Here is a 27,797-nt window from a genome sequence, read left to right on the forward strand (position 1 = left end):
CAGTGATTGCTGTGTAACTTTCTTCACTGCAGAGCTTTTAAGATGCGCATCTTATGCCCTGGCCAAATTCCCAAACTGACTGTTCCCTGCTTCTCTCATGTGCAAGACCTGATGAAAAGTAGCTGGGAGTTAGAATTTTGTGTGAGAAAGCAGATATACCTCACAGCGTTGAATCCATTAGACCCAGACTTGTTTGAAGCAGGACTTAATGATGGTCCCCCATATGCCAGAAGTGGATAGTTTTGGTAAAACTCCCTGCTGAAATTACACCACATTGCCCAAGTAATTCCATACACACAAGGAGAAATAAAAGAGGAATTACTATAGTTTGATAATTAAGGCATTCACTCATACAGGACATCCAAATTCAAGTCCCTTCTCTTATGAATATTGAATGACTGGCATGTAGTAAAACAGCTTCAGCAGTTCCACTACAAAACACTTTGCAAATTGGTATATGGGGCACTTGTTTGGGATGTGGAAAAATGTGGTTTGGGATCTCAGAGCAGATCAGCTCTAACAGGGATCTGAAAGAGATCCCTCACCTAATCACTCCTCTTTCAGGTGCAGTCGAGTGAATAGACACTGGAAAACATTTCCTCTCTTATTAATAAAACCATCCTCTAAACAAAATGTGTGTGCTGACAAGATGAGAGAGTACAATAATTATTTCCTGCTCCCACTGAAAGATGGAGCATACTTGAGTGGCTTCATGTTAAAACCTGTACACAGTGTGTAGTTAACTGTCATTACTGGATGTGCAGTCACGGTGGAAAACAGTGAGAGTGTCATGCCTGCTCAGTGCTGGGATAATAATATCCTAAGCACAATGGCCAGTGAGCTTTAGTGTAGGCAGAAATTAAAATATCTCATGCTGTCTAAATAAGTGATAAAGGCCACCCCAAGTTGCCTCATTTAAAAGGAGACCCCAAGTAATGTAAGATTCATTAACAGTTTTATGTCAGCTGGAGGTAATGAGGTAAACCTTAGCCAGTGCTAGAGTCCCATTTAGATGCAGCAAAAGAAGAACCCCTGGATCTGAAGGATATTAGAAACACACTGTGTACAATAACAGTGGTTGACTGGATATTAACTGCAGCTATGCCTAGAAAAATAGAAAGTATGAGAGTTGGTTATATGCAGTCCTTCACATACCATAGTCCATGTGGGATGGTTGCCAATTATTGTCATTAATTTAGACTTTTTATTTGCCTTTTTAGTCCACAGTGAAGAGATAAAATGCTGGTTATGAATAGCATGCATAATGAAGAAATAAAGCACTTAATCCCATACAAAAATAATTGTATATGGTGCAATTTTGAGATTAGATTGCAGTCTGAAGCTTTTAAGAGTAAATGCACCTCAAACTTTTCAACTGCCTTTTTGAGAAAATTGGAAATTTCAGTTCTCTGCTGTTTTACAGTGATACAGATAATGTACTTTGAAGAGGAAATAGGGAAATAATAGCTACAGTTGCATCAGTTCATGCTTTTGAAATATGTGTTTTTAGAGGGCACATTTGACATTTCTTGTGTTCTTAGAGTGGGACTTTATTACTCAAAATGTTTAAATATAAAATGTCGAAAATGTTTTCCTTCTCTCAGTTTTCACAGATGTTCTTTATTTTAAAATAAATATCAAAGATACTTTGAGCCAAATTCTCATCTCCAGTTATATCCAACCAAGTCTGCCAGTTTCAGTGCGCTTGCTTAGAAGTGTCTGGTCATGGTTTTCTCTCCCCTCATATTTTCCCACCTATTCCCACTGTCATATGCTTCAGTAAAACCTAAATTCCATATCTGATGTTGGATACCCTTAGCTCAATCCCAAGTGTCTTAATCTGCCAAGCTGCTTTTTTTTGTTTTGTTTTGTTTTTACAGACGCAAACTTAGATCTTTATTTACAATTGAGAAAAAAACACAACAGATTAAGGACAAAAGAATGTTAAGAGCTGCTGGAAGGAGATTTTATAGAAATATCTAGGATGCAAGGGAGAAGGAGGCTTTTTTTTTTTCTTTCCTACCATGGGCAGATATTGTGAGTGCAAACTGCAGCTTTCATGTACACAGTCATCCTTTACCATATGTCAGTTTGCCATATGCTACTATATGTTTTATCAAATGCAGGGTAGTCTTTCTGCAAATGCAGCCTTACATTGTGCCTTCATTATTAGAAGTCAATATGTCTTTAACAAGGAGACTTCTGGCTGAAGATACCTTAGTGGAAAGCCTTTTATAAGACAAGGGAAGTTTTGTCTTTTTCTTCACCAATTTTCACAAGGAAACTACAGCTTTCTATTAGCTATTTATCTGCAAATAACTCTTTTTTGCTTTGTGGCAGAGATGTGGTTTTTATGTAATATATTAGGTTGAAATCTACTCTCAATGCTTAAGTAAGATGTGATGATCTCAGAATTTAAAAGGTCTTAAGCTGTGGAAAAGTTATGTCACATTAAATGACTTAAGCTGCCATTACTTTTAAATGTGTTTTTGACCTTGTTCAAGAGTGCCGTTTACCTCAGTGGAGAAAACATTATGTTGGCATTGAAAACATTCAGAATTAGCATTACATTAAATTTATTCATACCTTAAGCATCTTGGAAGAGTTCAGAGAAGTCTCTGGACTGAGTTTGAAAACTATAGCAGTACCTAGATCCTTTTGTAGAAAGAGAAAAATAAAGTAGAAGCCTGATCAAGACCAGTTTTAACAGTAACTTTAAATCAGACCAAACTTACCAAAGTCAGTTGTCATTAGTCGTTTCTCTACCAAACACTTCAACCAGAAAAAAAAGAAAAATGTACTTCCCTCCTAGTGTTTCCAACTAGTAAACCAAGAGGTTTTTCTTCCCTGTACGTGGCACCCAGGATAAGCAGTGCAGCCCATATGAAAAGAGAACAACACGACTTTCCTAGGAGCTGTGTGCCAACTGAGCTCCCAATCCATGCCTGATAGTCCTAAACATCAATTGGTGCAAACCCATCCCATAGACAGAGATATGTAAATTAGAGTTAGATAGATATTGATAAAGAGAGAGAGAGAGATAGGTAGATAGATAGATAGTAGATAGATAGATAGATAATGATAGATAGATAGATAGATAGATAGATAGATAGATAGATAGATAGATAGATAGATAGATAGATAGATATTTGAAATAATGCCTGTTTCAGAGCATTCTGGCCAGTTTACACTAAAAAAACCCCAGGTATCTACAACACATCTGGAAGATAACTGGTCAGATAGCTGAATGTAGAAACCACTTGGGATGGAAGAAACTGAGGCAGAAATGGGGAAATTAAACAAGGCACAAGCATCTAGTTTGGAAGGTAATGAATTTGCTTTTCTAGTCCTTAAAGACCTTAATACCATCCTTACTTATTTGATACATGCCTTCTTTTCTCTAGCTGAATCTCTTCTGCACTCTTCTGAAATGGTGTGATCAACCCTGCCTAAATGCAGCCACTTTGCAGTGATTAGCTTTTTGTAGGAAACCCTTGCCAATAATCACACTTAGTTTTCTTTCCCCCTCATCCAGCTTTAAACACAAGTTCTTTTTGATCCTTTTGAATAGATGGTTTTCACCTGCATAGAGAAAGACCTTCTGCCAACAAATACTACTAAGGCTGATTACAAATCTCTATTGCACTCATTGTCCATGAAAAACTTCTTTGGTGAGCTAATTTGGTTCGTGTTTTATTTTTACAATCTTCAGTGCCTCGGTGCCACTCGGGCTTCTCCTTTGTCATAGAATCATAGAATGGTTTGGGCTGGGAGGGATCTTGAAGATCATCTTACTGATCTCTGAAAACTGCTCCATGGGCAGGGGCAACTTGCACTAGACCAGGTTGCCCAGAGCCCCATCCAGCCCAGCCTTGACCACTCCCAGGGATGGGGCATCCACAGCATCTCCAGGCGAGCTGTGCCAGTGCCTCACCACCCTCACACTAAAGAATTTTTTCTAGCATCTAATAAACCTATATAGAAAGATTATGTCTGTAAAGTGACATATAAGATTAGCATTTATACATATATATATATATATACACACATTTTTCTTGACCTCTGCTATAAAAAGTACAAATTTTTAAACTATTACCACTTATTATCTATTTTTCATGATCATTTGACTTCTGAAATCTGTAATTGATTTATCAATGAGACACAGATTATAGCTTGAAAGAGAAACACCTCTAAGATTATCAAAGATGACAAGTGTTTAAAAAATTGATAAGCAAGTTTAATAACCTGCTTCATTAAGTAGAAACAGAAATTAATCTGCAGAGATGTTTACATGTAAAAAGAGCAAGTCAATTGCTCAGTGATTTTTTTTTTTTAATTATAACAAATCTATTTCCAAATGAAGCAGTTTCTTTGGCTATCTCCCAGTTGTACAGAGGGGTAGAAGGGTAGTGATTAGTACAGTGAGATAAATCAAGCAATAGTGAAAATGTCCCATTTTCCAAATTACTGTCAATTATTGTTACTTCTTTCTGAGTTCTGGGGTCTCCTGGATTCTTATAAAGATCCTTTTGGAAGCTTAATGGTCAAAATCAAGATTCAGTGACTTATAATACAACTAACCATCAGTTTCTAAGCTCCTGCTGGGTGAAAAAGACTACAAGAAAATATTTTTCTTGTTTTTTTAACTTAGCTGAATTACCTTTCCCATTTTCTCAAGCTCTTATTGCCAAACTCTGAAGTTCCAAGGGCAACCAGGGTTATTTCCTGGGATGAGAGGAACTTATTTCAGATGAGAGGCAACTTAAATAAGCACTGGCAACCACACAGAAAATATGGTGTCATTAATTGTGACAATTCAGCTCTGAAATGCATTTTTGATGCTTTTTGGAATGAGTTGTTCTGGACCTTATAAAATATTGTGATGTCATGCAAACAAAATCATCCTTGTTAATACTCTTGAGATTATCATCTAATCTTAATTATCCAGATCCCAAATAATTTATCTTCTAATATTATTTTTGGTACTACTGAGAGATTCATTGAAGTGTGTAGTTCCCAAACCTTACCTTTCAATGGCTTGGCTTTCTATGTGCTATATATCTCCCAAATTTGATTTCTGTTTATAAACTTGCTAAATTTTCAACTTGTCCCTGCAATTTTGTCTTACTTTTAGGCTTCTGCAGAGCAGACTGCTCCCTGGATCAGAAGTGTTGTACCACATGCATCAGGCAGCATTAAGAGCAGACAATTAAGTGCTGCTAAGTTGAATATCACCTTTATAATTATACATCATCAGCTTTCTAATCCCTTCAAGAAATGATTCTGATGATTATTTTATGTTTATACTATACCTATGTTTCTGAGCCTTGCTGCACGCTTTGTTTTTATATGGCAGTTTTTGACTGTCACTTGCTGTGTCCTGTCAGAGATAAGAATGTCCCCAAGAATTAGAGGACTATGAGAGTGGCTCCCAGCTCCTCTAATAACCCTTTGAAAATTTATATGCCAAGTTTAGGGAAATGGTTTGCATGTTGCTGAGAGTAATTGGAGTAAGACTTTTTTTATATTTTGAAGAAACAAAGTTGTCATGTTTTTAAGTCTGAAGAGGTAGATAAGGAGAGAACACCATCAAAATAAAGAATTAAGAGAATTGTTATGTTGTGTAAATGCATCTAGTCTTAAAAATTAGTTACAGGTGGATCACAGTTGCTAAGGGAATGGGTAATTAGTAGTTGGAGGGGGGCTGGGCTTCTGCTTTGTTTTGATTTTTTTTAAATGTGAGTTTGATTTCTGGTATAGAGTTTCATGCTGATACATTGTGATTAGTAGATACTTCTGCTCAGAGCTTGAATCACTGTCATTTATAAAAAGCTCTGTGGGGAGCACTGTGCCTCTGGTCTTAGGCATTTACCCAGTATCCCCAGGAAAGGAAAGCTCAGGCTCCGGAACCCAGGCCTTAATTACACAAATACTTCCATGAGCAAACTGAAGGTATGTCAAAGAATAGTTTAGAATTCAAGAGCAGGTTAGACTATCTGAGTAGACACAGTTTTAGATCCCTTCAGTGCACTCTGTATTAATCACTTCTAATTCTCTAGCTTTCCCTTGTCCTGAAGGCTCTCTGATGTACTCTGGGATGTCCCAGGTATTGCTGTGTTTCTTTACTTGTATCTGCTGTCTTATTTGCTATTTTCATAAGCTTTTATAAGTTTTAAACTTCCTGTTATTGTCTTCTTCCAAGTTTCTACTGAAAGGTGTTTCTGATGAAAAACAGAAAAGGGCCACTACCAGGTCACATTCCAGGCTACTTAAGCATTTCTTATTTTGGGTTGGTATGTTACAATTAAGAAATCCCTATTAAAAAAAAAAAAAAACAAAAAACCACAAACAAACCCAAATAACTATCTAATATATATATATTTATTTATTGATATAAAATATATAAATATATAAATCATAAAAATAGTTCAGTGGTGACTAGCGAGGATCTCTTTGTGAATGGAATCAATTCAATTATTGTAAAATAGCATTTCGTGCAAGTCTAATGTAGTTTTAAAAACTGCTCTTAAAAAAGGGGGTTTAAAACAATTCTCTTCTCTTGTCCTACATGAATGAAAGGAAACTTCATCATGATAATTTGAAATTATGGCATTCAATGACAAAAATACTCATGTTTTCTAAGGGTTTAGTGCTAGGATTCTTGATAATTCTTCTTCCTGTAGTGTTTTAGTGCTTAATTGTGAGAAAATTTATCCACAGTATATTTTGACTAGTACTATTTTTCCATATGAAAGAGCAATACAATTAACTCCTTATCTTGATTTTTTCTCTCCCTTAGTAATTTTCTGGATTTACTTACAAATTAAAATCAAAAGCAGTAAGGATGGGTTTGGGACTTGTTTGTTTCAGAGTTTTACTTCACAACTTAGTTGTGCAGTTCTTTATTCTGAAATTTTGGTCACCACTGTTTTGCACTGTGATATATTCAGCAAGATCAGCAGGATATATCTAAACCAAAAGAGAAAAGGTCACAAAATTAGATGTGAACAGATAAAACAGGGGGAGAGGAAGAGAGCAATATCACGTACACTGGAACATCACACATACTGTGCAGCAGTCAAAATGTACAGCTTGTTACATACAGACAGCTTTCAAATTAATGGATCTGTTTATATGAGTAAAGTTTTGATCTCAAAAAAATTCCTTTCCAGGCATGTTCTTAGTTGTTCAACTTTATTTATTGGAATTTAAATGTATTGTACAAGCACAAATCTTTTTATAGACACTGCAACAGATGGTCAAACACCATGCTTACCTACAATTACATCCAAAATTAGTGCAGTCAGTTATATCATCAAAGACAATAAAGGAACAAATGTTCACAAGTAAATCTGAGAGGTCAAAGGTCCAGCCTGCACTGCAGAGCTCCAGTTGTCCGTGTGAACTCCAGAATATGCACCTAGTGCTTACAAACTCTGGAAAGCCTGCCAAGTGAATAGAGGGGTTAGAGTTCCTCCCAGCTCAAACAATTCACTGTTTTGTGTAGATGGGTTTAAATCACATCAACAAAAATAATGCAATATTCATTTTTTTAAAATCACACCTTTTAAAAAGCTTCTTTCTAAAAGAGAGTTTAACATTAAACGCAGCAAAATCTAAAATCATAAAATACTAAGCATTTTCATTTCACTGGGATAAAAGGGTTTAGAGAAACTGCAACAACTATTTCTTTTGGCTTAGGAAAAGAGCCAGCAAGTCAATTATTTCTTCAGTTCTATTTGCAGCAGCAGAGAATAGGCCTAAATTCCATATGGCTGCAGAGAGAGAAATGGTGTTTCAAAGGTGGGTACTCCTGAGTACTCACAGATATTTCATGACAGTCTTTCCAACAGGTAGTCAGGATCCTGAGTTGGCCAGATTTGGGGGAATTTACAGTCCAACCAGGACTTCATAACACCTGCACCAGTCTGTGGAGAAAGTGTAAAAGGAGGTGGCTGTAGCAGCCCTCATCTTTTCCCAAGTAATTCCTCCCAAGGTTATTACAGGTTGTTTGGCTGATAAAAGGATGCCTTGCATTTCACCTCTGATGCAGACTGAGTCAAACTGTGCTCCTCTTCTGGTACCATAGGCAGATAAAAGTATTCTCCTGGATATCCTCCTTTCAGCATCAGTGATAGGGCTTCCATTGTTGCTCTAAATCAAATCACACTCAATCTTGAAACCCTAATTCACACAGGTACAGATTAGACTTGACCCATTGTTTTGGCTTTTTAAGCACTTGCCTTTGTATCTATTGTCTGTCAAGTTTTTCAGTTATTCAGTATCAGCTCCCTGAAGTGGCTCATTAAAATTTATGTGTGTTTGTGTGTCTGACTTGAAGGGAATGGAACCCAAGAGAAATACTTTCATATTACCTTTTAAAACAAGGACAGATACAAGAAATTATTAACTACTTAGTCTTCCTCTTTGTCTATATGCATTACAAGTCCCCCAGTACCAAGGTTTAATGTTTATTGTTGATTTGTTTGATATTTATTGTTCATAGTTGATATTTGGTAAGATATTTTACAATACAAACTCATTGATTCCCTAATTCAAAACTTCTTTGGAATGCATAATATTTTTGACTGTTTTTCAATTATTTGAATATTTTCAAATACCACAAAAATTAACAGGACTGCTTTGAAAAATGCCATTGGAAATAGTATATGCCCTTTTAAGAGAGCTGTTGTTTATTGTTTGTGCATCCTGTTTATGGCATTTTAGCCTTCAGCATCACTAACTGAATTGCAGGTGAACCTCACTTTCACTTTTGCTTTTATATATATATATATATTTTCTGCATTTACTTACAGTAGAATTAAAAAAAGCTAATTGAGGAGAGGGGAGGGAAATCTTATTCTCTCCTTCCTTTGGGGAGAAATAACCAAGATGCTGGTACTAATTCTAGCACATTCTAGCTTAATTCTGTATGCATCTTTGCCAGTGTCATTATCATCAGCATTGGTGTCACTGTCTCTGTATGAGAATTAGAATGAGAGCAGATACAAGAAAGGCAGAAGGACTGTATAGCAAATAAGCCCATCTTACTTGAAAAATGAAAGCTCCTAATTTTTCAGAAATATCTCAAGAAAGCTTCAGTGAAAATAGCCTAATGGAATGAATCAGGAACATAATTTTTGAATACAGATATTCTTAAAGGATAAATCGGACCTACTGAGCTTGAAATGGTGACTATAGCCTGAATCTCCTCTGCCCAAAAGTTGTACAAAGCACTGAAAAGCATCAGGTGGGAATGTCCACCAATATCTCTTCCACCAAAATCCAGCTGAAAAGTGCTGCAGAGTTTCTTGTCCATCCCTCTTTAGTGGCTGGCATGGCTCCATCAGGTCTCTTCCACTCACAGTCTGCTGTCCTGTGGTGGTGATGGAAAACAGGCCTGGAGTGTTGTGTTGTTCCCTGTGTGATCCTTCAGAGCTTATTCACAATCCTTTGTGTTTCATGTGACAGCAGAGGAGAGCACTGCTTTGCTAATGGAATAACACTGATGGATTCAGCAACAGGAGCCTTGCAGAACAAAAGAACAAGTTAGTTAATCTGTGACTGTGACCACATTTATTATTGCACTCCAACTCCTTAAGAGTCTACAGCCATTTATAGTTAGATTGTTCCAGGATAATAAAATAACACATGCATTTATTAGAAAGTTTCTTAGCAGAGTTTGTGAGCCCCAGACTTAGGGGCTTATAGCTGTAGTTATGAGCTACAAGCCATGTGTAACCTGTAGGTATATGTAGCTACAAGCTATGTGTAACCTGTAGGTATATGTAGCTACAAGCTATGGGCTTGTGGCCCAGGGGCTACATATTCAAATATAAATTTAAGGCTATAATCCCCAAATGGGTTTGTTATGATTTCTAAACTTTTGAAGCAACTTGGGCTGCTTTTTCTTTTCCATGTGAAAAGCAGAATGCTTTCCTGTTGTTTGAACTGAGACCAGAGGATTCTTGTCTGTTCCATCTGCTTTTCACCCTGCTACATTTTCAGTTATAGATGTCATTCAGAGTGTACATGTCATTCTCTGTGGAGGATTATGCAATTGCATCTGTAGATGAAATAATTGTGTGGCTTATACTACTTCATGTTATTGTAAATGAATAAGTGAGAGGTTCCTGAAATCAAAGCTTACAAAACCTTAAAAAGGAGAGGGTGGAAAGGAGATAGGACCTATCAACAATATTAATCTGCTAGTGACATTGTTAACTGTAAACCACTCTAAAAATAAAATTAAAAAAAAAAAAAAAAAAAAAGAAAAAGTCATACCTAGTGGACTGTTCTGAAAGCATAACTTCATTGGGTTAATTATGTGATAGTGGGTCTGGATGCTTAAAGTATACAATAGCTATCTCAGAAAGCTTCAACAAAGCATGTGTTAAGTAAAGGGAACCTGGCCAATCCTAAGTAGTCCATGATTGTTTAGCTAAAGTCCTTCTAAAAATGTCTGCTTTTTTTATTTAGAAAATTACTTGTGAATATGAGATTACTTCAATGTTTATTGCCTTAATCAGGAAGGGATATGAGCAGAAGCTTTCTTGGGGACTTGCTAAACTCTGAAATATTGCAAAGGATACATAAACCCAAAAATAGAGCTTTTTCCTTGTTCTCTCTCACACATGCAGGCAAACAAGTGTACACACACACCCCACTCCCAACTCTTTGTCCTTCTCATTTCATTTCCCCATGCTCTTTTCTAGCTGTGGTAGTCTGCTCAGCAGTCAACATTCCCCATGCAGACTGGATGAATTCTCAGAGGCAGAGAAGCTTGCATCCCAGCTGTACTGCTGTGGCAATGGTTTTGTTGTCATTTTTAAAGGGTTTGTTTGCTCTCAGTTTGGTTTTGTGTTATTTTTTTTTCTTTCTTTTTATTAACATGATCCACTGGAAAATGTATTTGGAGAGAAAAGCAACCCATAATGATGTTCTGTTGAAACAAGTGATGCTTGGCTTGCTGGAAACCAGAAGGAAAATAATGACATGAAAATTGTCCTTGTTCAGGAGCAGTAAGCAAAGATTATATATAATTGGACAGTTATGAATCAATGAAACTGCATAGTTTTTCATGAAACTTGGCAAAAATTCAACCTCTCCATGTATAAGAAATCAGGATCAAAATACTTCTAAAAAAAAAAAAATAATTTCTTTAACTTTGTGTGTTCTGGGATGAAACACAGTAACTTTGATCTTTCCATTTGAAATGTATTCCATTTCAGTTCTGAAGCTTTTCTGAAATATGATGGAAAAAGCTTTACTTTCCTTTCCAAGAAGAGCGGCACTAAATTTAAACATGTATTTCATAAGTATATAGGGAAAGAAATAATTGTGAAACACCAGATTTTGCTGTTGTGTATTCTGCAGTTGCTTGGATCCTTTCTTAGAATCAGAGTCTGCAAAGTAAAACGTTCTTAGCTTCAATTTTCTAATATATTAGGGACTTCAGTTTTTGGGGTCATCTGCTAATTTCTTTCAATACTCCTTCCATATTCCCTGGATCTTTTGATGGCCTCCTATTGGAAAGGTTTTTCTCATTTCTCTAGTGTTGCTGATTCTTGAATTCGATGGGTATGACATTGCAGCTGTGAATTTGGTTAGATAATAATGAGATCTATTTTTATCCAACTGTTCTCATTTTGTTTATCACAATTCCTGCTTTATTTAGATGCTTTATATTTTCTAGATATATTGTCTTGCTGAAGTATCTGGAATAGAAACATCAATTAATTGTTTTAAAACCTGTATTCAGATTAGTACAGAAAAGTTCTATGAAGCAGGAAAGTAATACAAAAGGTGTGAGAAAAGGCTCACATCCTTGAAAAGTGTATTTTGAGAGAATGGTCATGACTGGAAATACAGTCATCAGCAGTGGAGGAATGAGATACAACAGGTTTATTTTCAAGTTGTGGAGATTTGGTTATAATATGGATCAAAGAAAACTGTTTCTTTGAAGAACAGTGGACAGGGAATTACTGACAAGAGAGTATCCTGCTGAAAAGAAATTCAATAGCCATGGTGATCTCCAATGAATTTAATAAATGAGGGACAAATCTTGAGATACTTGACATACCAGCAAAAAGGCAAAGTTCTTTCTCCAAAGGGAGCTGTGAGTAAAGGAACTTGCTCTGGAGATTTCTCTCACTCTTCATATTAGTGCAAGTTACCAGGGAGAAAAAGAAGAAATTACAAATACTAGGAGACTTGTCAAGGATGTAACATGGAAATTTACAGAGACATAACTTGGGGAAGGGAGAGGGAATTTCTATTCCTTCCTATCCTCAGTAGCAATAGATCATAACCCTAACCCTCTGCTGTGCTGACACTACAGGTTTCCCCCTCACAACTATTGCAAGCAAATTTTATTCAAGCTTTAAATTGATATTTTGGAGCGAGTTATTTTGATCATGTTTTAGTTCACTTTTGAAAGATTCATGCACAGTTGTCCAAATCTGGATGAGCACTGGGTGCTGCTTCATTTAGCACATGTAAATGGCTCCATGAAATTTCAAATAGGACACCACAGTATCCAACTCCCTGAACCACTCAGAGATGTAAAATCATTTACAGGATGATGTGGACAATAATGTTCACTAAAACATTGTAATTCAAGTAAAGAATTAAAATTACTTGAAATTGCAAGTTTCAAGGCTAAACAGCATGACTAGAAGCTGAATCCCATGAGAACAGGCTATTAATGAATACTATTGAGCCAAATGAGTCCAGGAGCAGGACCATATTTGAACTTCATGTACACTATGTAATAGTTAATGACATGGTCCAACTTTAGGAAATAAGATTTAATCATGACAATTTTTGTCCATGTTAAAAGGTGGGAAGCACATACATGGAGATATATAGATATATATATATAGATAGATATGGATGATATATATATAGATAGATAGATATAGATTAGATAGAGATATATATAGATAGTATAGATATAGATATATAGTTATCACAGGCTGTTCTTCCAAAACCCAAGTGTATGGAGCAACTTCTTTTCTACTCATCTTAAATCTTTGTGCCTGATGCATTTTCCTCTTTCTTGAATTCATTTGGTCTTGTTTTGCAATCTAGCAAAGGAATTTGTGGTGCAGTGAGATTTGCTTTCTTATTCATTTGTTTATTATCAGCCTCGATAAGGTTGGTTATTCTCATTGTTTTCTTCTGCATCAAACAGGCAAATAGACCTGTCATCTCTAGTAGCATCATATGGGGCAAAAAAAATGGGTGTGGATAAGAAATTTCCTCCGACTTATTTCTGTACCAACATGGACTAGGGGAGGCCCAGTAGAAAATATTTTTATTTCCACAGTTTAACAATTTCTAGCAAAAATGATTGCATGCAGGAGTGCTATTTGTAAGAATTTAAAGATGAAAGGGAGTGCAGGACATTGTCCCAGTCCTGAGAAGGTAATAAATTATATTTGAGTAGTGCCAAGAAGACTATGCTGTTCAGAAGTAATTCTAATAGTGAAGACTCCACCATCTTCTAGGTGATCTTTTATAGCACCTCACTATCCTCACTGTTGAGAAGGTTTTTACAATATCTACCCTGAATCTTAATTGCTGCAATTTAGCACATTTCTTTCTGTCCTGTCCATCACTGTGATTGAGAACAGGTGATTTCCTTATTCTTTAGAAACAGCCTTTCATGCATTTGAAAGCTATTATCATGTTCAATCTCAGTTGTCTCCTTTCTAGCCTAATTTTTCAAGCTTTATTGAAGCCTCTGTTCCTTAGACTCTGGTCATGTTGCTCTCCTCACATTTTTCTCAATAGGCTCGTGTCTTCCTGGGTTGTAATGTCCAAATTTGTACCTGTATTTCTGCTGAGGGTTTGTTAATGCTGAGATGAAAGGGAGAATTGCTTCACATTTTTGCAGGCTCTGCTTGTGTTTGTGCACTCCAGTATGCTGTGAGCAGATGTCGACTCACGGTGTCACCCTGAACCACATTCAGGCACACAGGCTCACACTAAAACCACGCAACTAAAGGGAAAAGAAGTAGCAAGCATTTCACCCTGCCACATATCTATTAGGCAAATATGATCAAGTTTTATTGGAGATTAATCAGCTGAAAAGGGACATGGAAAAAGAAGTTCCTGATTGCTGCAGGAGATCAGTGATCAACATGTACTGATTTCAGAGTGCTTGACTCATCCCCTTCACCAACAACTGGAAATATGATAATCTCTTCTTGTCAGGAGAGAGATATGCTTTAAGATTAATGGCTGGTTTTGTGTCAATGCTCTGGGTTTTCTCACTCCTTGTTTTTATAGTCACCCAGGTCAGGAAACTTCCTAATGGGGTTTATGTGTCTGTGGCTAAAGACTGATGAAATAACCTGCTGATCTCAGCACTGTGACCAAAAACCTCAGTGGTACACTAGTTTGTCCTTCTCAAACAAAGAGATTAAATTAGGGACTCTAAATAAATTAACAAAAACTTAACTGTTGTTTACCACCTGGGTCTGTACTGAGTAATGACACAGGAATTCCCTGCTGCTAGTCACATTTAAAACATTTACATTGCAAACTGTACTGGAAAGGAATAAGCAAACTTCTTCAAATGCATAATTAGAATTTTCATTCTGGAAAACTGATGTAATGAATCTGCGTATTTCTGAGTTTCTTTAGTAGAAGGAAGCCTTTACTGTATTGCTTGCACATTATAAATCTTTGATGAAAAAATGAAAGAAATGCAACCTAAGAGAGATGCATTTTATAGACAAAAAAACTTTTTCATATACTGAACTGTATAATTGAAGCCCATCCTGACTAGAGAAGTTACTTTAGAAGTTTTTAAGGTTGTAAGCTATTTCCTCCTGTGCAATTCAATAGCTCATTACCAGTTAAATATCATTATATTATACTGTATATAGATCCACTGCTCTGGAAGAATTCCACAAGAAGAAAATTCACTTGCGGGATGCCCTCTACAGCTAATGGATATTTATTTTAATGGCATAGACATTGCTTTAAATCTCTTTCTGCATTAATGATAAATTGATCATTAGTGCAAAGCAGGTGAGAATTAAAAATGGCTTCTAATAATTTATAGCTCACATTGATTTTGCTGGAATGTTTCAACAATAAGGCAGAGCCCAGGCCTTTGACTTGGGTAAATTCCATTCAGGTCAGTGGGATGTTTGCTGAAACAACCTGTCCTTCAGCCCTCACTGTGGGTTTTGACCACCAAGTGCATTTTGGAACTCAAAAGCATGTGGCAACACGAGCATTGCTCTTGCTTGTGCTCTAATTCATGAACCTTTGTGTAATTTTGGTGTAGATTTTCACTCTTAGTCAAAGGATTGTTCCTCATTGTCCCATGCAATGCAAGTGCATCAAGAGTTTTATTGAGGGAAGTGCCCTGATTTGGAGTTACAAGAATTAACTAATCTTAGGTTTAGAGGTCTCTCTGAAAATAAAGTATTTGAAAGATGATTTGTTCAATCCCAGCTGAAAAATAGCAACAAAGAAAAGGCATTTAACTTTTTTAACTAACACCACAAAAATTATGAAAGGGAACATTGTTTTAAAAATGAAGCCATTTTTTACAACATGATTATTTAATTTTCATAATGTTCCCTTTATTTTTCACTACAAATAATTTGAGAGCATTTCATGTTACCAAATGAAAAATAAAAGAAGGGTTTCTCTTAAAGTCTTTTCTTGGTTCCACTCCTTTTGCTGCTTCATAAAGTGCTTTGATATATCTGGATGAGAAGGACTACACCAATACTAAGCTTTTTTTAAACAAAGCAGCCACAGATCAGTAGCATACACTGTACCAACTCCTCTAACAAACCAGCAGCTCTGTGAGAGGCAGGGATACGGAAAAAACGTGATAATTCATATTATGTGATTGTCTTCCTCCAGTGCACGGCATAATTCTGATTGAAATTACTGGCAGTACTTTGTGTGCATCAAAGGAAAAACAGCTCCAGGAACTGACATCCTGTGAAATGTGGAAGAGCTATTATAGGCTGGTGGTTCAATACAGTGGTTTCTGAAACCTTCCTGACAAAACCCATAAGCTTTCTCTGGGCAGTAATGCTCAGCTCTGTGACCAAAGATGGTCAGCAGACCACCCATCTTTTCTATTCAAATCTGTGACAGCTTTAGCATGTGCAAAGATTCAAAGAGCAGGTTTCAAGCCATAATCCTTTCTAGGGCCCCATTCTTCTCATTTTACTTGTTAGAAACAAAATTAGATCCAAGGGTGTTGAAGGAAAGCTGCTAGCTTTCTAAGCCTTTAAAAATATGTATGCATTGCACATTTTTTTCTCTGAGAACATCTTTTATTATGCACTGAAATAAATAGGTAAAATTAGGCAAGTTTTGATAGAGCCATAAAATTGCAGCTGAGAAGTCCTGGATTTTCTTTCCTGTTACAACCTGCTTTTAAAGATAAGCTGGTTGTGACTCTTCATTTTAATTATATAGGAGACCCTTTGTTTTAGCTAGGAATTGTTTAAATGCAATTCATTAAAACTAAAACACAGGTATTAATAAAATTATTTTCTGTTTCAAATCTCTTGATATTTGCAGCTATTATTTGCATATATGCTAAGGAGAACAAGCTTGGCCAACAAAGTTTCTTTATGGTGGTAATGTTTTCCCATACAAATTGTCCCTTTAAGCAAAGTTGATCAAATATTTACTATTGCCATCTATCTATGTATAAAAATTGAGAGAGGCCCACGCTTCTGTAGTTATTACAAACAGTGGCATTCATCAGGAAGCGATCTCAAAGTGCTTTAAGCAGAACATTGGTTCTAAAGTTGCACTGAATATTCTTGTTAGAGCTTTATAGACAAAAAAATTGTAGGTGGAGAAGACTTAATCCTGTGGTGTTCTGTTTAATAGTGCTGGAAGATTAAAGATTTGGAAACTTTCAGCGTTGGTGTGGAGGGTGTAATTCCACCAAGGCTCGCTCATGCAAATACCCTTTATCTTTGGGACTGGTAATATTGACCCAGCTTGCCAGTTAGCCATTAAATGACAAATGCTTTGTAGTGATTTGTCCAAGGCTGCACTTTGAAAAACTGTGGCAGAGGCAGGTGTAGAAATTCCACATTTTCCATAGTACCTAAGAGGATTGTAGGATCATGTTTTAGGGGAGGGTGTGGTACCTCACCTGATAGTCCAGCCATCAATCACCACAACAGGTGATCCATATTGCGTTGTCACTGGATGTGCCAGTAAAATGCAGATAGCTGTCCCTACTTGAATGCTTCCCCAAAAGTGTGTTCCCTGTGTATGACTCCCCTATTTCTGTCCTTAAGAAAAGAACAGAATGTATATATATATCATCAGATTTTCTCTCTCGTTAAGTTAATTACCTTTGGCTTCTGTAGTAGCTTAATTTTTCTTGCCCTATCAATAGGTCTGCTGAAAGAAGCACAACACAAAGGGTTTTCTCTGTGTTATTGATTGGCTAGAAAGTGATGTGTTTGAGACTCTTGGAGCTTTTCCAGAACATATTTATTTACACTGGGGGGGCAGGGGGGGGAAGTCTGTATTACTTGGAAAAAAATAACTAAAACTTTCATTTAACATTACAAAAGAGAGTATTGCTTAATCCCTGAAGTAGGAAATTGCTTTTCTTCATGATCCATTGCTTTCCACTGTTTCTGGCTGCTGGTACTGAGAGAAAGAGAAACTGTGTTCTCACTGTGTTTTCACCGTATCTATTTCCTTATCCTCCACAAAAAGACAAAAAAAAAGAAAAAAGAAAAAGAAAAAAATTTGGATGCCAATTTGTTGTTGAAGTAAATAAAGGGCAGGGAGGAGCCTGTGTATGAAAAGATGTTTTTGTCTCAAATGGGAATTTGCAAATATGGAAGCAGAGTAAAACTTTATGTGGAAATCTGAAAAGAGGAGATTAAGGGTTTGAAGCAGTATATCAAAGCTGAAGTATATGAGCTATTGCTATTCCTTGAGATGCTGTTATGGTTTAATACCTAAATTCAGCAGCATGCTCCCAGAAAATGAATGTTGCTAAGGAATGTGTTTTTCTTGTGTCCTGATCTTGTACATATACAGAGAGAAAGAAAATGGCAATTAGAAGCAAAAGGCATAGCTGTCTGAAAATGATGGTATTTTGTTTCACCTTGCTTAAGACTCATTCTTTTTTGTTAAAAGAACCTATTGTTTTATTGCTTCTAATATGCACTGTAAAAATATAGAGTGTTACACCTGGCTACTGGAAAATACAAATGGACTCTAACTAGAGAATGGTTATTTAGCTTTGGTAGTTACAGTACTTAATCAAGAATTCTCTGACATTGTTGGGACAGGTCACAGATTGAAATTAGAGTAATTGTAAGTTACCAGCAGTGGTTTTAAATTTTCCCTGGGAACAGCAGTAGAAGTTGTGTTTCCTCTTTTCCTACCACTGGTGTCTCTTGTTTTCTTTTTTAATCTGATTGCTTTCTTGTTTTTTTAATCCATTTAGTCTTGCAAACAATAATCAGAGGTTATGCCAGTAAAATAGCAGTCTGAATATAATTCTGATGGCAAGTTTTTGAGACTGGTAGCTCACAGAAGAGGTACACGTACATTTCATTTTGAGTTTTAGCTTGTGCTAGCTATATGAGGAAAGTAGCAAGACCACACCATATGCCCAATAAAAGCTTCATTAGAAAGGCATTAGTAGATTAATCCAACTTACTCTGCGGTTTATTTTATTTAGAATGCAATAAGGTAAGTTCATTAGTTTGCAGACTTAATGTTTTCTACTGTACCTCAAAGCAAGCAGTAACAATTCCACTGAGATTCCCCAGATCTCGCTAACACCTGTCAAGATAAACACATGGCTCTCTGGGGGAATCACCTTGGCAACATAACTGAGGGAATCTAGAAAAAAAAGTAAGTCTTTCACACACAAAAGAGTGTTACACAGTCTAAACTTGATTAATGATTTTTCACATACCTCCGAGGTCATATATCTCTTTAAAGTAGAAAAATAAGTCAAATCAATCTCTGAAGAACAAATATTTTGGAATGTACAATGCTGCACCTGAAATGTATTTTAAAGAACTTGAAGGATGTAGAATAATTGTGCAATTTGAATTGAGCCTCAGAAAGGCTGTCTGAGACCAGCAATTCAGTCTCCATCCCCCTAGGGCTAATATATTAGATTACAAGGATTATTGTAGTTGGCAGTATTTGTGCCACTACATTTAAGATTATGTCAGCATTTTCATTTTAAACCTGTATGTTCAGAGGTTCATAACTCAGCTATAGGAAATTTGCTTGGCGTTACAAATGTGTTCTGCACAACGGTGACACTTTTTCTGGGGGAAAGAAAAAGAAGGAAGAAAGAAGCTTAAAGCTAAATAAGTATTTGGACATTTTCAACTTATGACTGCCAAAAGTTAATGTCATTTTCTTGCAACTCTGCTTTTGAAATTCAGTTCCTTCTACAGCTGGCTTGTAACACTACTGCTGTCTGGAGTCTAAAGCAATGTATTGCACTGGACAAAGAGTCATGGTTGCATCTTATCCCTTTCTTTGCCAAGACTGAAGCAGGACTGTGTTCAAGGAAGGCAGGAAGTGAAACTTCACTGTACATCCTCTTCTTAACCCAGGCCAGAAAAGTGAGGAGTATTGTGTGATGTTCATGAGTCACAATGAGTGATATCTTAGAAATCCTGTCAGGAAACCCTGCTTAGAAATGCAGTCCTGACTTTAGGTGCTCCACAAACCCCATTTAAGGCTCTCTTGGCTACCAATGGCCTTCTTCAAAAAAACAAAAGCAATCAACTTTGCCTTGCAAGGTCTCTAAACTCAATTTCCCCATTTTGTGGGTGTTGCACTGAGCCTATTGTGAGCTTTCCTTGACATGGCATTTAACATCTCAGATACTGTGCATGGCAAACAATATCAAGTGCTTCAAACTCTGTAATACACACACTTTTTCCATTTCTGGGGGGCCTTTATCAATGAATAGGTTTTGTATATGCTTAGTATGATTGTACTGGATACAAAACAGCAGAATACTGGGTTCTGTTATTGGCATTTGTCATCAAACTTCTGGATGACTAATTTATAAGCTGTTTTTGTGGTGGCTTGCTTTCTGTCTCTAGTTGGAGTATTTGCTGAGGAGCTCAAATCAGAAGCATTCATGCTGTACCAGGGTTCTCTCTTTTCTGTGGCAATGCAGCAGCACTGGGAGAAGTCAGAGAGACTTTTGCAGGTTCTGCAGCAGCAGCCTAATTGCCCATGGAATTAATCACTCGTGATAGCCCAGAGAGAGCATGGCTAGAGACCATTTGCTACAGAACCACAAATCTCTCTATGTACCTACAGGTGGACTTGGCCTTATTTCCTGTGCCTTTAGATTGATGTCAAAGGGGCAAGCTCCACAAAGTGTTAGGAATTTTTTGCCAGTTTAAACTAAAAAAAAAAAAAAGGAAAGTATGACATTAAGTGGCACCACAGCACTGGGAGCCAGTAAAAACCACCCTGCAGTGGATTCTGAGCCATCCTCCTCAAGCCAGCTCAAACCAGGGCTGATTCAAGTAAGGGTGGACAAACTTGGCAAAGTGCCCCAATGACTTATGGAGCAACCAGGGCTATTTCAGACAAAGAGGAACCTTTTCCTCAAAGTCAAAATTCCCCAGTGCAAAATGTCTTCCACAAGCCCCTTCTGTTCTAAATTGAAAAGATCTGGCTTATGTGCATGTCTTCAGTGAAATGAAACAGAATGAAAATCAGCTTGATTTTGACAGAAAGGAATAGAAAGAAAGAGATTACTTTATACACACACAGTCAAGAAACATTTATTATGAAGATTTAAGCCTATCTGGATGGACAGAAAGACTTATTAACTGTACCAGGATTTGTTTTGAAATATGCATAGAGAGAGAAACATTACAAAGAAAGCAGCCTTCCTTTCCTTTGTAAGCTCCCCTTTCTCACATGGTTACCAAAATTTTGAATTTCTGTGCATTTTATGGCAGTACAAATACTCCATTAATTCCCTTAGGATCATATTTTTTACCCTGTAAGTCTTCAAGTAGTTCAAAGTTTATTGGCACAAGGTAAACAGTTTCTGCCCTATGTTATGTATGCTTGGGACACAAACTGGACTTGAATGTCAGGCCTTAGTTCAGCATCTTGCAATTAACTGGCTTTTGAGAGGAACATTCTCTGCTGTTTAAAAGAGGAAAGTTACCACCTCCACTGTTACCAGACATCAGTAAAAGTATTGGGAGACACAGTGTATAAGTCATTAAAATCAGCAGTGTTTGTAGTGGAAAGAAGAACCTTTAGCTTGACTCTTTTCTTCTCTAAGCCTCTGTGTGTATGCTGGATAAACATAAATTCTGATCTGTTCAATTGTAATCACAGAATGTCCATGTGTTTTCAAATTAAGGGAAAGTCCATGCCTAGCAGCAGGGAAAACCTGGAACATGAAACATTGCTAGTGTGTCAAAGCTCTCCATAGTTAATTCCATATTATTCCTGTAATACAAACACAGATTTGTGGAAGTGTTTTAGGTTGGGTTTTTTTGTTTGTTTTATTGTTTTGCTGAACAGCAGTTGAGGCTCAGGAGTTTAAGAGCAGCTGTTACAACACTAAGTGCAGGATTAACTGGAGGTGGCCAGAGGAGCCTGGTTGCATAAGGTGGCACTTAAGCAAAAGGAGCCCTGAATTTAACTGACAACTTCTGTGGCCTAAGGCATGGTCTGCACTCCAGTTTTGCTGGTGTTGCTGAAGCTGTCCATCTTAGCTGTTCTATTTCTACTGTTGCAGAGAGATATGGACATACCAGCAAGAAGTATCTAATTTTATCTGAGGAAGTAATGTAAGCTATACTCACAGGAGTCCTTTTTTCTTTTCTTTATAGAAATTTCTTTTAGGAGCATTTGGTGTTTATAGCATAATGACACTAGAACAAATCAGGGAAAGATGTGTTCTCACAATAAGGATATTCTTGCTCAAAAAAAAAAAAGGGTATTATATACTCTGTTAATACTATAACTAGTATTAACAGAGTCCATTTGGTGGAAATACCTTGATTAAAAGTCATGTTTTCTACCAATGTGACCTGCACAGGGTAAGTGTTAAATAGAACTAATTTCACTGAGCTAATTTCTTGAGATACTAAAAACTATCTTGTGAGAACTAGAGTTCATTTTCATATTTTATTTACTAGGACTGCAGTGGAACATTTATTTGTTTACACAAACTGTTGTTTATTGCCTTCTTTTGTACCACTTCTTCATTCTTTGAGTGAACCTTCACAGACTGAAACCAGCACATTGATTGTGTTGGAAGTACAATTCTATGTCCTTGGGGATTTAAACCAGGTTATTTCAACTTCAATTAGTCCTCAGCTAACAAAAATTCATACTCTTATGTCAGCAGGGGGTAAAAAAGGCAAGCATTTTAAATAAGAAATGCTGCTTACCTTTGTTTTTCATAGGCTTTACTTGCAGAATCTTTTAAAGCACTTGTCATTAAAAAACCCAGCTCCAACTGCCAAAACACCCAATTAAACTTTTTAAATAGAATCACAGGATCATGGGACCGTTTAGGTTGGAAGAGACCTCTAAGATCACCATTAACCCAGTACAGTCAACTGAATCATGTCCTTAAGTGCCACATAGGAATGTGGAATGGTTTGAGTTGAAAGGGACCTTAAATACGACCTTGTTCCAATCCCCCTGCCATGGACAGGGATACCTTCCTCTAGACCAGGTTTCTCAGAGTTCCATCCAGCCTTGAACACTTCCAGGAATGGGGAATCCACTTCTCTGGGCAAGCTGTTCCAGCGCCTCACCACCCTCACAGTAAAGAAATTCTTCCTATTATCTAATCTGAATCTCTACAGGTTTTTAAATACTTCCAGGAATGATTACTTCACCACTTCCCTGGGCAGCCTGTTCCCCTTGGGCAGCCTGTTCCAGTGCTTGACAACACTTGTAGAAATTTTTCCAGATATTCAATCTAAACTTTCCCTATCACGACCTGAGGCCATTTTTTCTCGTTCTATCACTTGTTACTTGAGGAAAGAGACCAACACTCACCTTTTTAAATCAAAACACACAAAAAGTATAAGTGTTTGACTACCAGGACTTGCTTCAAATCAGAAAGTTTTATTAGCTTGCTGAAAACACACACACAAAAAAAAAAGAGCTAGAGAGGATTTTACTAGAATGTCCCTCTTGTGCCTTCCTGTCTCCATCTTGCTTTCATATACACTTCCTTCTTCACTTTCCTGGTATTCTTTTCATTTTCAATCTTTTAATATTTTCTGCAAATTAATTCTCTCCCATTTCTCACCCTTACACTGCGTTAGATCACCTTTCTCCCCCATGAAACTTGGATAGTTCTCTCGTTTGTAGTTCACAGTGCAGAGCCAGAAAAATGTCAAATGCTGTTAAAATTAGAGTTGCTACACCCAAGGTGCTGATCACATTACCAGATCCAGAAAGAGATGCCTACTTAGAGGGCAGTCACCCCATTCACACTTTAATCGGGCACTTAAGGAAGAGTTAGATGCCTAAATAGTTTTGTGAAGATTTGACCTTTGTGTACTTAACCCTTGGTTTGGATGCACGGCAGCAAAACAATTCATTAATTTAACGGTCCCTGAGTAGTGTTTAATATCATAATGTAGCACCTAAAAATGACCCATTATAATCTATCTGATGAAAAAAAACAACTTCACCAAGTAGTCTCCAGGCACAGATTGAAACTGGAAACTTTAGCAGGAATTGTGTATGTGCTCTGCATAAATAGTACATATTTAATAAAGTAGACCGCTTAAAAACCCCTTTTATCTTCAGTGAAATATTAAATGAAGTGCCTTGGAAGTACCTAAACATTTTATTCATTTGTCCTTGTTTTTTAAGCACTTTAGGCCTCCCTGGCACAGTAGATGGCAGATGGAGCAAGAATTTAGATTAAGGTACTCAAACTACGAAGATATCCAACACAGAGAGCTTCCACAAAGTCCTTCTGAATCCACCAAAGTGGATTTTCAGCCAAAGTTGAACAAAGTGTGCTGGGGCTGGAAGGAATCTGCGGAAAGCCTCTCTCGGCAAGGTTACACCCGATGGGGAATGCCCCAGTGGGGATGGACCCGTGCATTCCTGGGCTGCAGGAGGGAAACTCCCGCTGTAAGGTAGCACAGTGCAGCTTCTGATGGCGGCTTTAAAACAGCACAGCCCAGCAAAGTGAGTCTAGACAGGACTTGGCAAGTGAAATTTTATCCGTACAACTGCGTTGCCAACTGTATCGTTACACGGTTGGCAATACCGGCTTCCTATTTCAGAGGAGTGATAACAATTTTAAGTTCCTCGTCTGTAGGATGTCTAGAATCATTAAGAACAGTCAAGTTAACTACTGCCTGTTTCTAAAACGGCAGCAACATGTGAACAGTTTAATGAAAATCTGGTTCCAGTGACTGAAATATTTTGTTTCCTGAGTCAGATTGATAGAAAACCTAGTGGTATTTATGGATGAAATTTCTAACACACATTACTTGCATGAACAGGAAACATATATCAGGAGGTTTAATTTTATGAGAGCTGTCGAATCTAGGCTGACATTTCTTTAAGGTTTCATACCTTTTTTTCCCTTCTTTTCCTAACTCCGAAACTTTGAGAATTTATTGTCTTTTATTTTTTATTTTTTTTAGGAGGTGACAGTTCATGACAGTTGAAAGCTGATAGTTTAGAAAACAGGTGTTTCTTCTTTCACACGGAGGCTTTTGGAGGCAGGTTGGAAAAGTCCCTGACTTCTTCCTAAGCCTCCTTTTTCTCTGGCGAGCCGGGGTGTTACAGGGTGGTCGCCGCCTCCCAGGGCCGCTCCCCCGGGCCAGGGCGGCTGCGGGCTTCCTTCGGGGCGAGTCTGCCCTTCCAGGGAGCGCAGAAAGGGCTCGGGCGGTGCTGCTTTCCTCTTGCGGCTTTGTTATCATTTACCTCGGCGTCTCGGCAAAACTTTGCGTGCGTGGCGAGGCTGCGATGCGCCGCGTCCAGGTGGGCAGGGGTATGGCCAGCACCGCCCCCGGGGCAGGGCAGGAGCTGCCGCTTTCTCTCCGCTGCTCCGGGGATTCGGGGCCCTTTCGGCCCCCGGCACGACCAGAACGATCCGCCCTGGGCTGAGCGGAGCCGGGGCGAAACGCCTTTCTCCTTCCTCAGCCTACGCAGCTGAGCAAAGGTTGTGACTTCCCTTCGCACCCGCGGGAATTAGCGCCTCGGCGAATTGCAGCGGTTTGCGTTTAAATTAACGCGAAATGTATATATATAAAAAAAAGAAACATTCTCACGCCCACCGCTCGCCCTCTCGCTTTCACGCATCCGCACCCCGCACCCATGATCTCATGCTGCTGAAGGCATGGCACAAGATCTACGGCAGGCTGGGAGCGGGGGAGGGAGAGGAGGGAGAGAAGGGCCGGGAGTGTGCGGCTCGCACACCCTGCTGTGCCCAGGTGCGGTACTGCAGGGGCTGCGCCTCCGCGCCCGGCTCCGGGCGGCGCAGGACCCGCCGCGGGGCGATAGCATGGCCCTTAGAATACAGAGCCTTGGCTTTTAAACGTGACATCGACTCCCATGGCACCCCGGGCTCTGTGTGTGTGTCTGTGCGGGCGTGGTGGTGCTGTAGGGTAGCCCTCCGCCCTGTTTTGGGGGTAGGCGTGGGGCGAGCGCCGCGGCGGGGCCCCGCAGCCGGGTGGCGATGCGGGAGCTGCCGGCGCCGCCCTGCAGCTGCGGAGAACGCGGAGGCTCAGCCCAGAGCGGATTTTTTTCAGCCCAGTTTGCGGCCGAGGTGCGGTAGTTGAGTGGTGCCGGTGAAAATCCCGGTAACTCTTTGTTCGGCGCCGTGTGTGTAATTACCGGATAATCACAACCGGTGCCCCAATAGACGGAGGGAAACATCTGATGGGCGAAGTTTAGGCCAATTAAAAGACCCCAAAATCGTTCTTTTCCAGATGAAAGTGGGTTTTCAAGACACTGGTACCTCTGAACTATCGGAGGAGGGGAAGTGCTCCTGCCGTGCTGCTGACTTCGCGGCGCGGGTGGGGAGGAGAGGCGTGGGAGAGTGTGAGTGTGTGTGAGCGTGTGTGTGTTGAGTGTATGTGTGTGTGTGTGTGTGTGTGTGTGTGTGTGTGTGTGTGTCCCCTCCACACCGCCCGAGCCGCGTTCTGGCAGTGCGCGGCTCCCGAAAGGCTGAGGAGAGGCAGCGCGACTGTGTGGGAGCTGAACTCAGCCTCCCTCTTTAACATAGGCTCGTCCTCTGCATTGCATCCAAGCCTCAGCGATTTGCTGTTCGGAGACTGCAGATTTGCATAGCCCTGCTCCTCGCAAGCATGCTTATTTTTATTATTTTTTTTTTTTCCTCCCAGCTTCTTTCATAAGGGTGCACTATTCTCCCTGAAAACATCCTCGGGTATTACTGTCAATAGCCAGACCACTGAGATTGCCGGAGCAGCCTGATTATTGTCTGGCGGCGTGTGCGAGTGTGCGAGTGTGTGTTCGCGAGTGTGAGTGTGTGTGCGCGCCGGGAGAGAGCTCGCTCGGTGAGGGCTCACCAGTTTGGAGATGAATGGAGGGAAGAGCAGCAGTTTGATTTTTCTCTGCTTTCCCAGCGCTGGCTGATGGAGTGGCATCCCCTTTTCTCTTTCTTAGCAGAAATGTGGCATGATTGGCTACACTGTGGATTACTGAGGATGGGGGAATGCTTGGCATTCTCGTAGCCCTTGCAACTGTGGAGTATTGTTAATGAGCACCAGCCCCGGGAAAGCTGAAACTAACGATTGTTTGGGCGCGGGGCTTTTCCCCACTTCCACCTCTTTGCGAAGGCTCTGAATTGCCTGGATTCTCTGACTATGTCTCGGATTGTTTTGGGTAGAAGAAGACCTGGAGAAAAGGATCCTCATAGGCTTTCCCAAAGGGAAGAGATGGCTCGCCTGGTGCCGTGAGCTGCAGCCAGCGCCGTGTGCGAGTGTGCGAGCGCCTCTGCCCAAAGTTTGCCTCCGTTGCTGTGGCTGCTGCTCCTCCCGAGGACGCCGCGGGCCGGCTCGCCGCGCACCGGAGGATGGGGGGACTCCTTAGGGGCAGCCCGGAGCCGGGACCCGCCAGCAGCGGCAGCAGCAGCGCCGGCGGCCGCTTGGCCCTGCTCTGGATAGTCCCGCTCACTCTCAGCGGCCTCCTTGGGGTGGCGTGGGGCGCCTCCAGTTTGGGCTCTCACCACATTCACCATTTCCACGGCAGCAGCAAACATCATTCAGTGCCTATCGCTATCTACAGGTCACCGGCTTCCTTGCGAGGCGGACACGGTGGGTTCGGGTGCCGCTCGGTCCCTGCGCGGTCGGGGGCGCGCCGCCCCGCAGAGGTCAGCCGCGGGCTGCGGGACCCCGCGGGCCGAGGCTGCGGCGGCGCTCAGGGGGGCGGACGAGGAGCACGGCGGAGAGGGAAGGGCTGGGCTGCGGGGCCGGGCCCGCCGGGAGCCCTCTCGGGCGGGGTCTGGGCCCGTCCCGCCGCTCCGGGTGGGGCGGGGGGCTCGGCCGGTCCCGGCTGGGCGGGGGATGCTGGCGGGGCATCCCCCGGGGCCGGCGGCGTGCCCGTGCCGTGCGCCCCGCGGGGTCGCTGCGGGGTCCGCGGGAGCGGGGCAGGAGCCGGAGCGGAGGCTCTCCCGCACCCCGCCGCTCCCTGCCCCGCCGCAGAGGGAGGGAGCCGCCAGGAAAGGCCAGCCCGGAGCTGCGGCCCCCGGCTGGGAGCGCCCCGCCTCGTTCCTCCCCTCGGTGCCCCGGTGCGGGGACACA

At 39.9% G+C, this 27,797-nt stretch overlaps 1 protein-coding gene across 33 annotated transcripts in view; it reads left to right on the forward strand.

The window, feature by feature from the left end:
• Positions 1–27,797, forward strand: part of NRXN1 (neurexin 1) — a 670,738-nt gene that overhangs the window by 374,103 nt on the left and 268,838 nt on the right. For 2 of the 33 annotated variants that reach the window (XM_019006002.2, XM_019006003.2), the window contains exon 1: positions 26,175–27,311. The exons of 29 other annotated variants lie outside the window; for them this stretch is intronic. In XM_019006002.2, coding sequence (XP_018861547.1) covers positions 27,071–27,311 — 241 coding nt within the window. In that variant the 5' untranslated portion in view covers positions 26,175–27,070. Of the gene's footprint in view, positions 1–26,174; positions 27,312–27,797 lie in introns of those variants that run through there. 2 more of the 33 variants (XM_015621270.2, XM_015621271.3) reach the window with 1 other exon arrangement.

The sequence above is a fragment of the Parus major genome, chromosome 3, assembly GCF_001522545.3.
Source record: "Parus major isolate Abel chromosome 3, Parus_major1.1, whole genome shotgun sequence".
In the NCBI taxonomy this organism is placed as follows: domain Eukaryota; kingdom Metazoa; phylum Chordata; class Aves; order Passeriformes; family Paridae; genus Parus; species Parus major.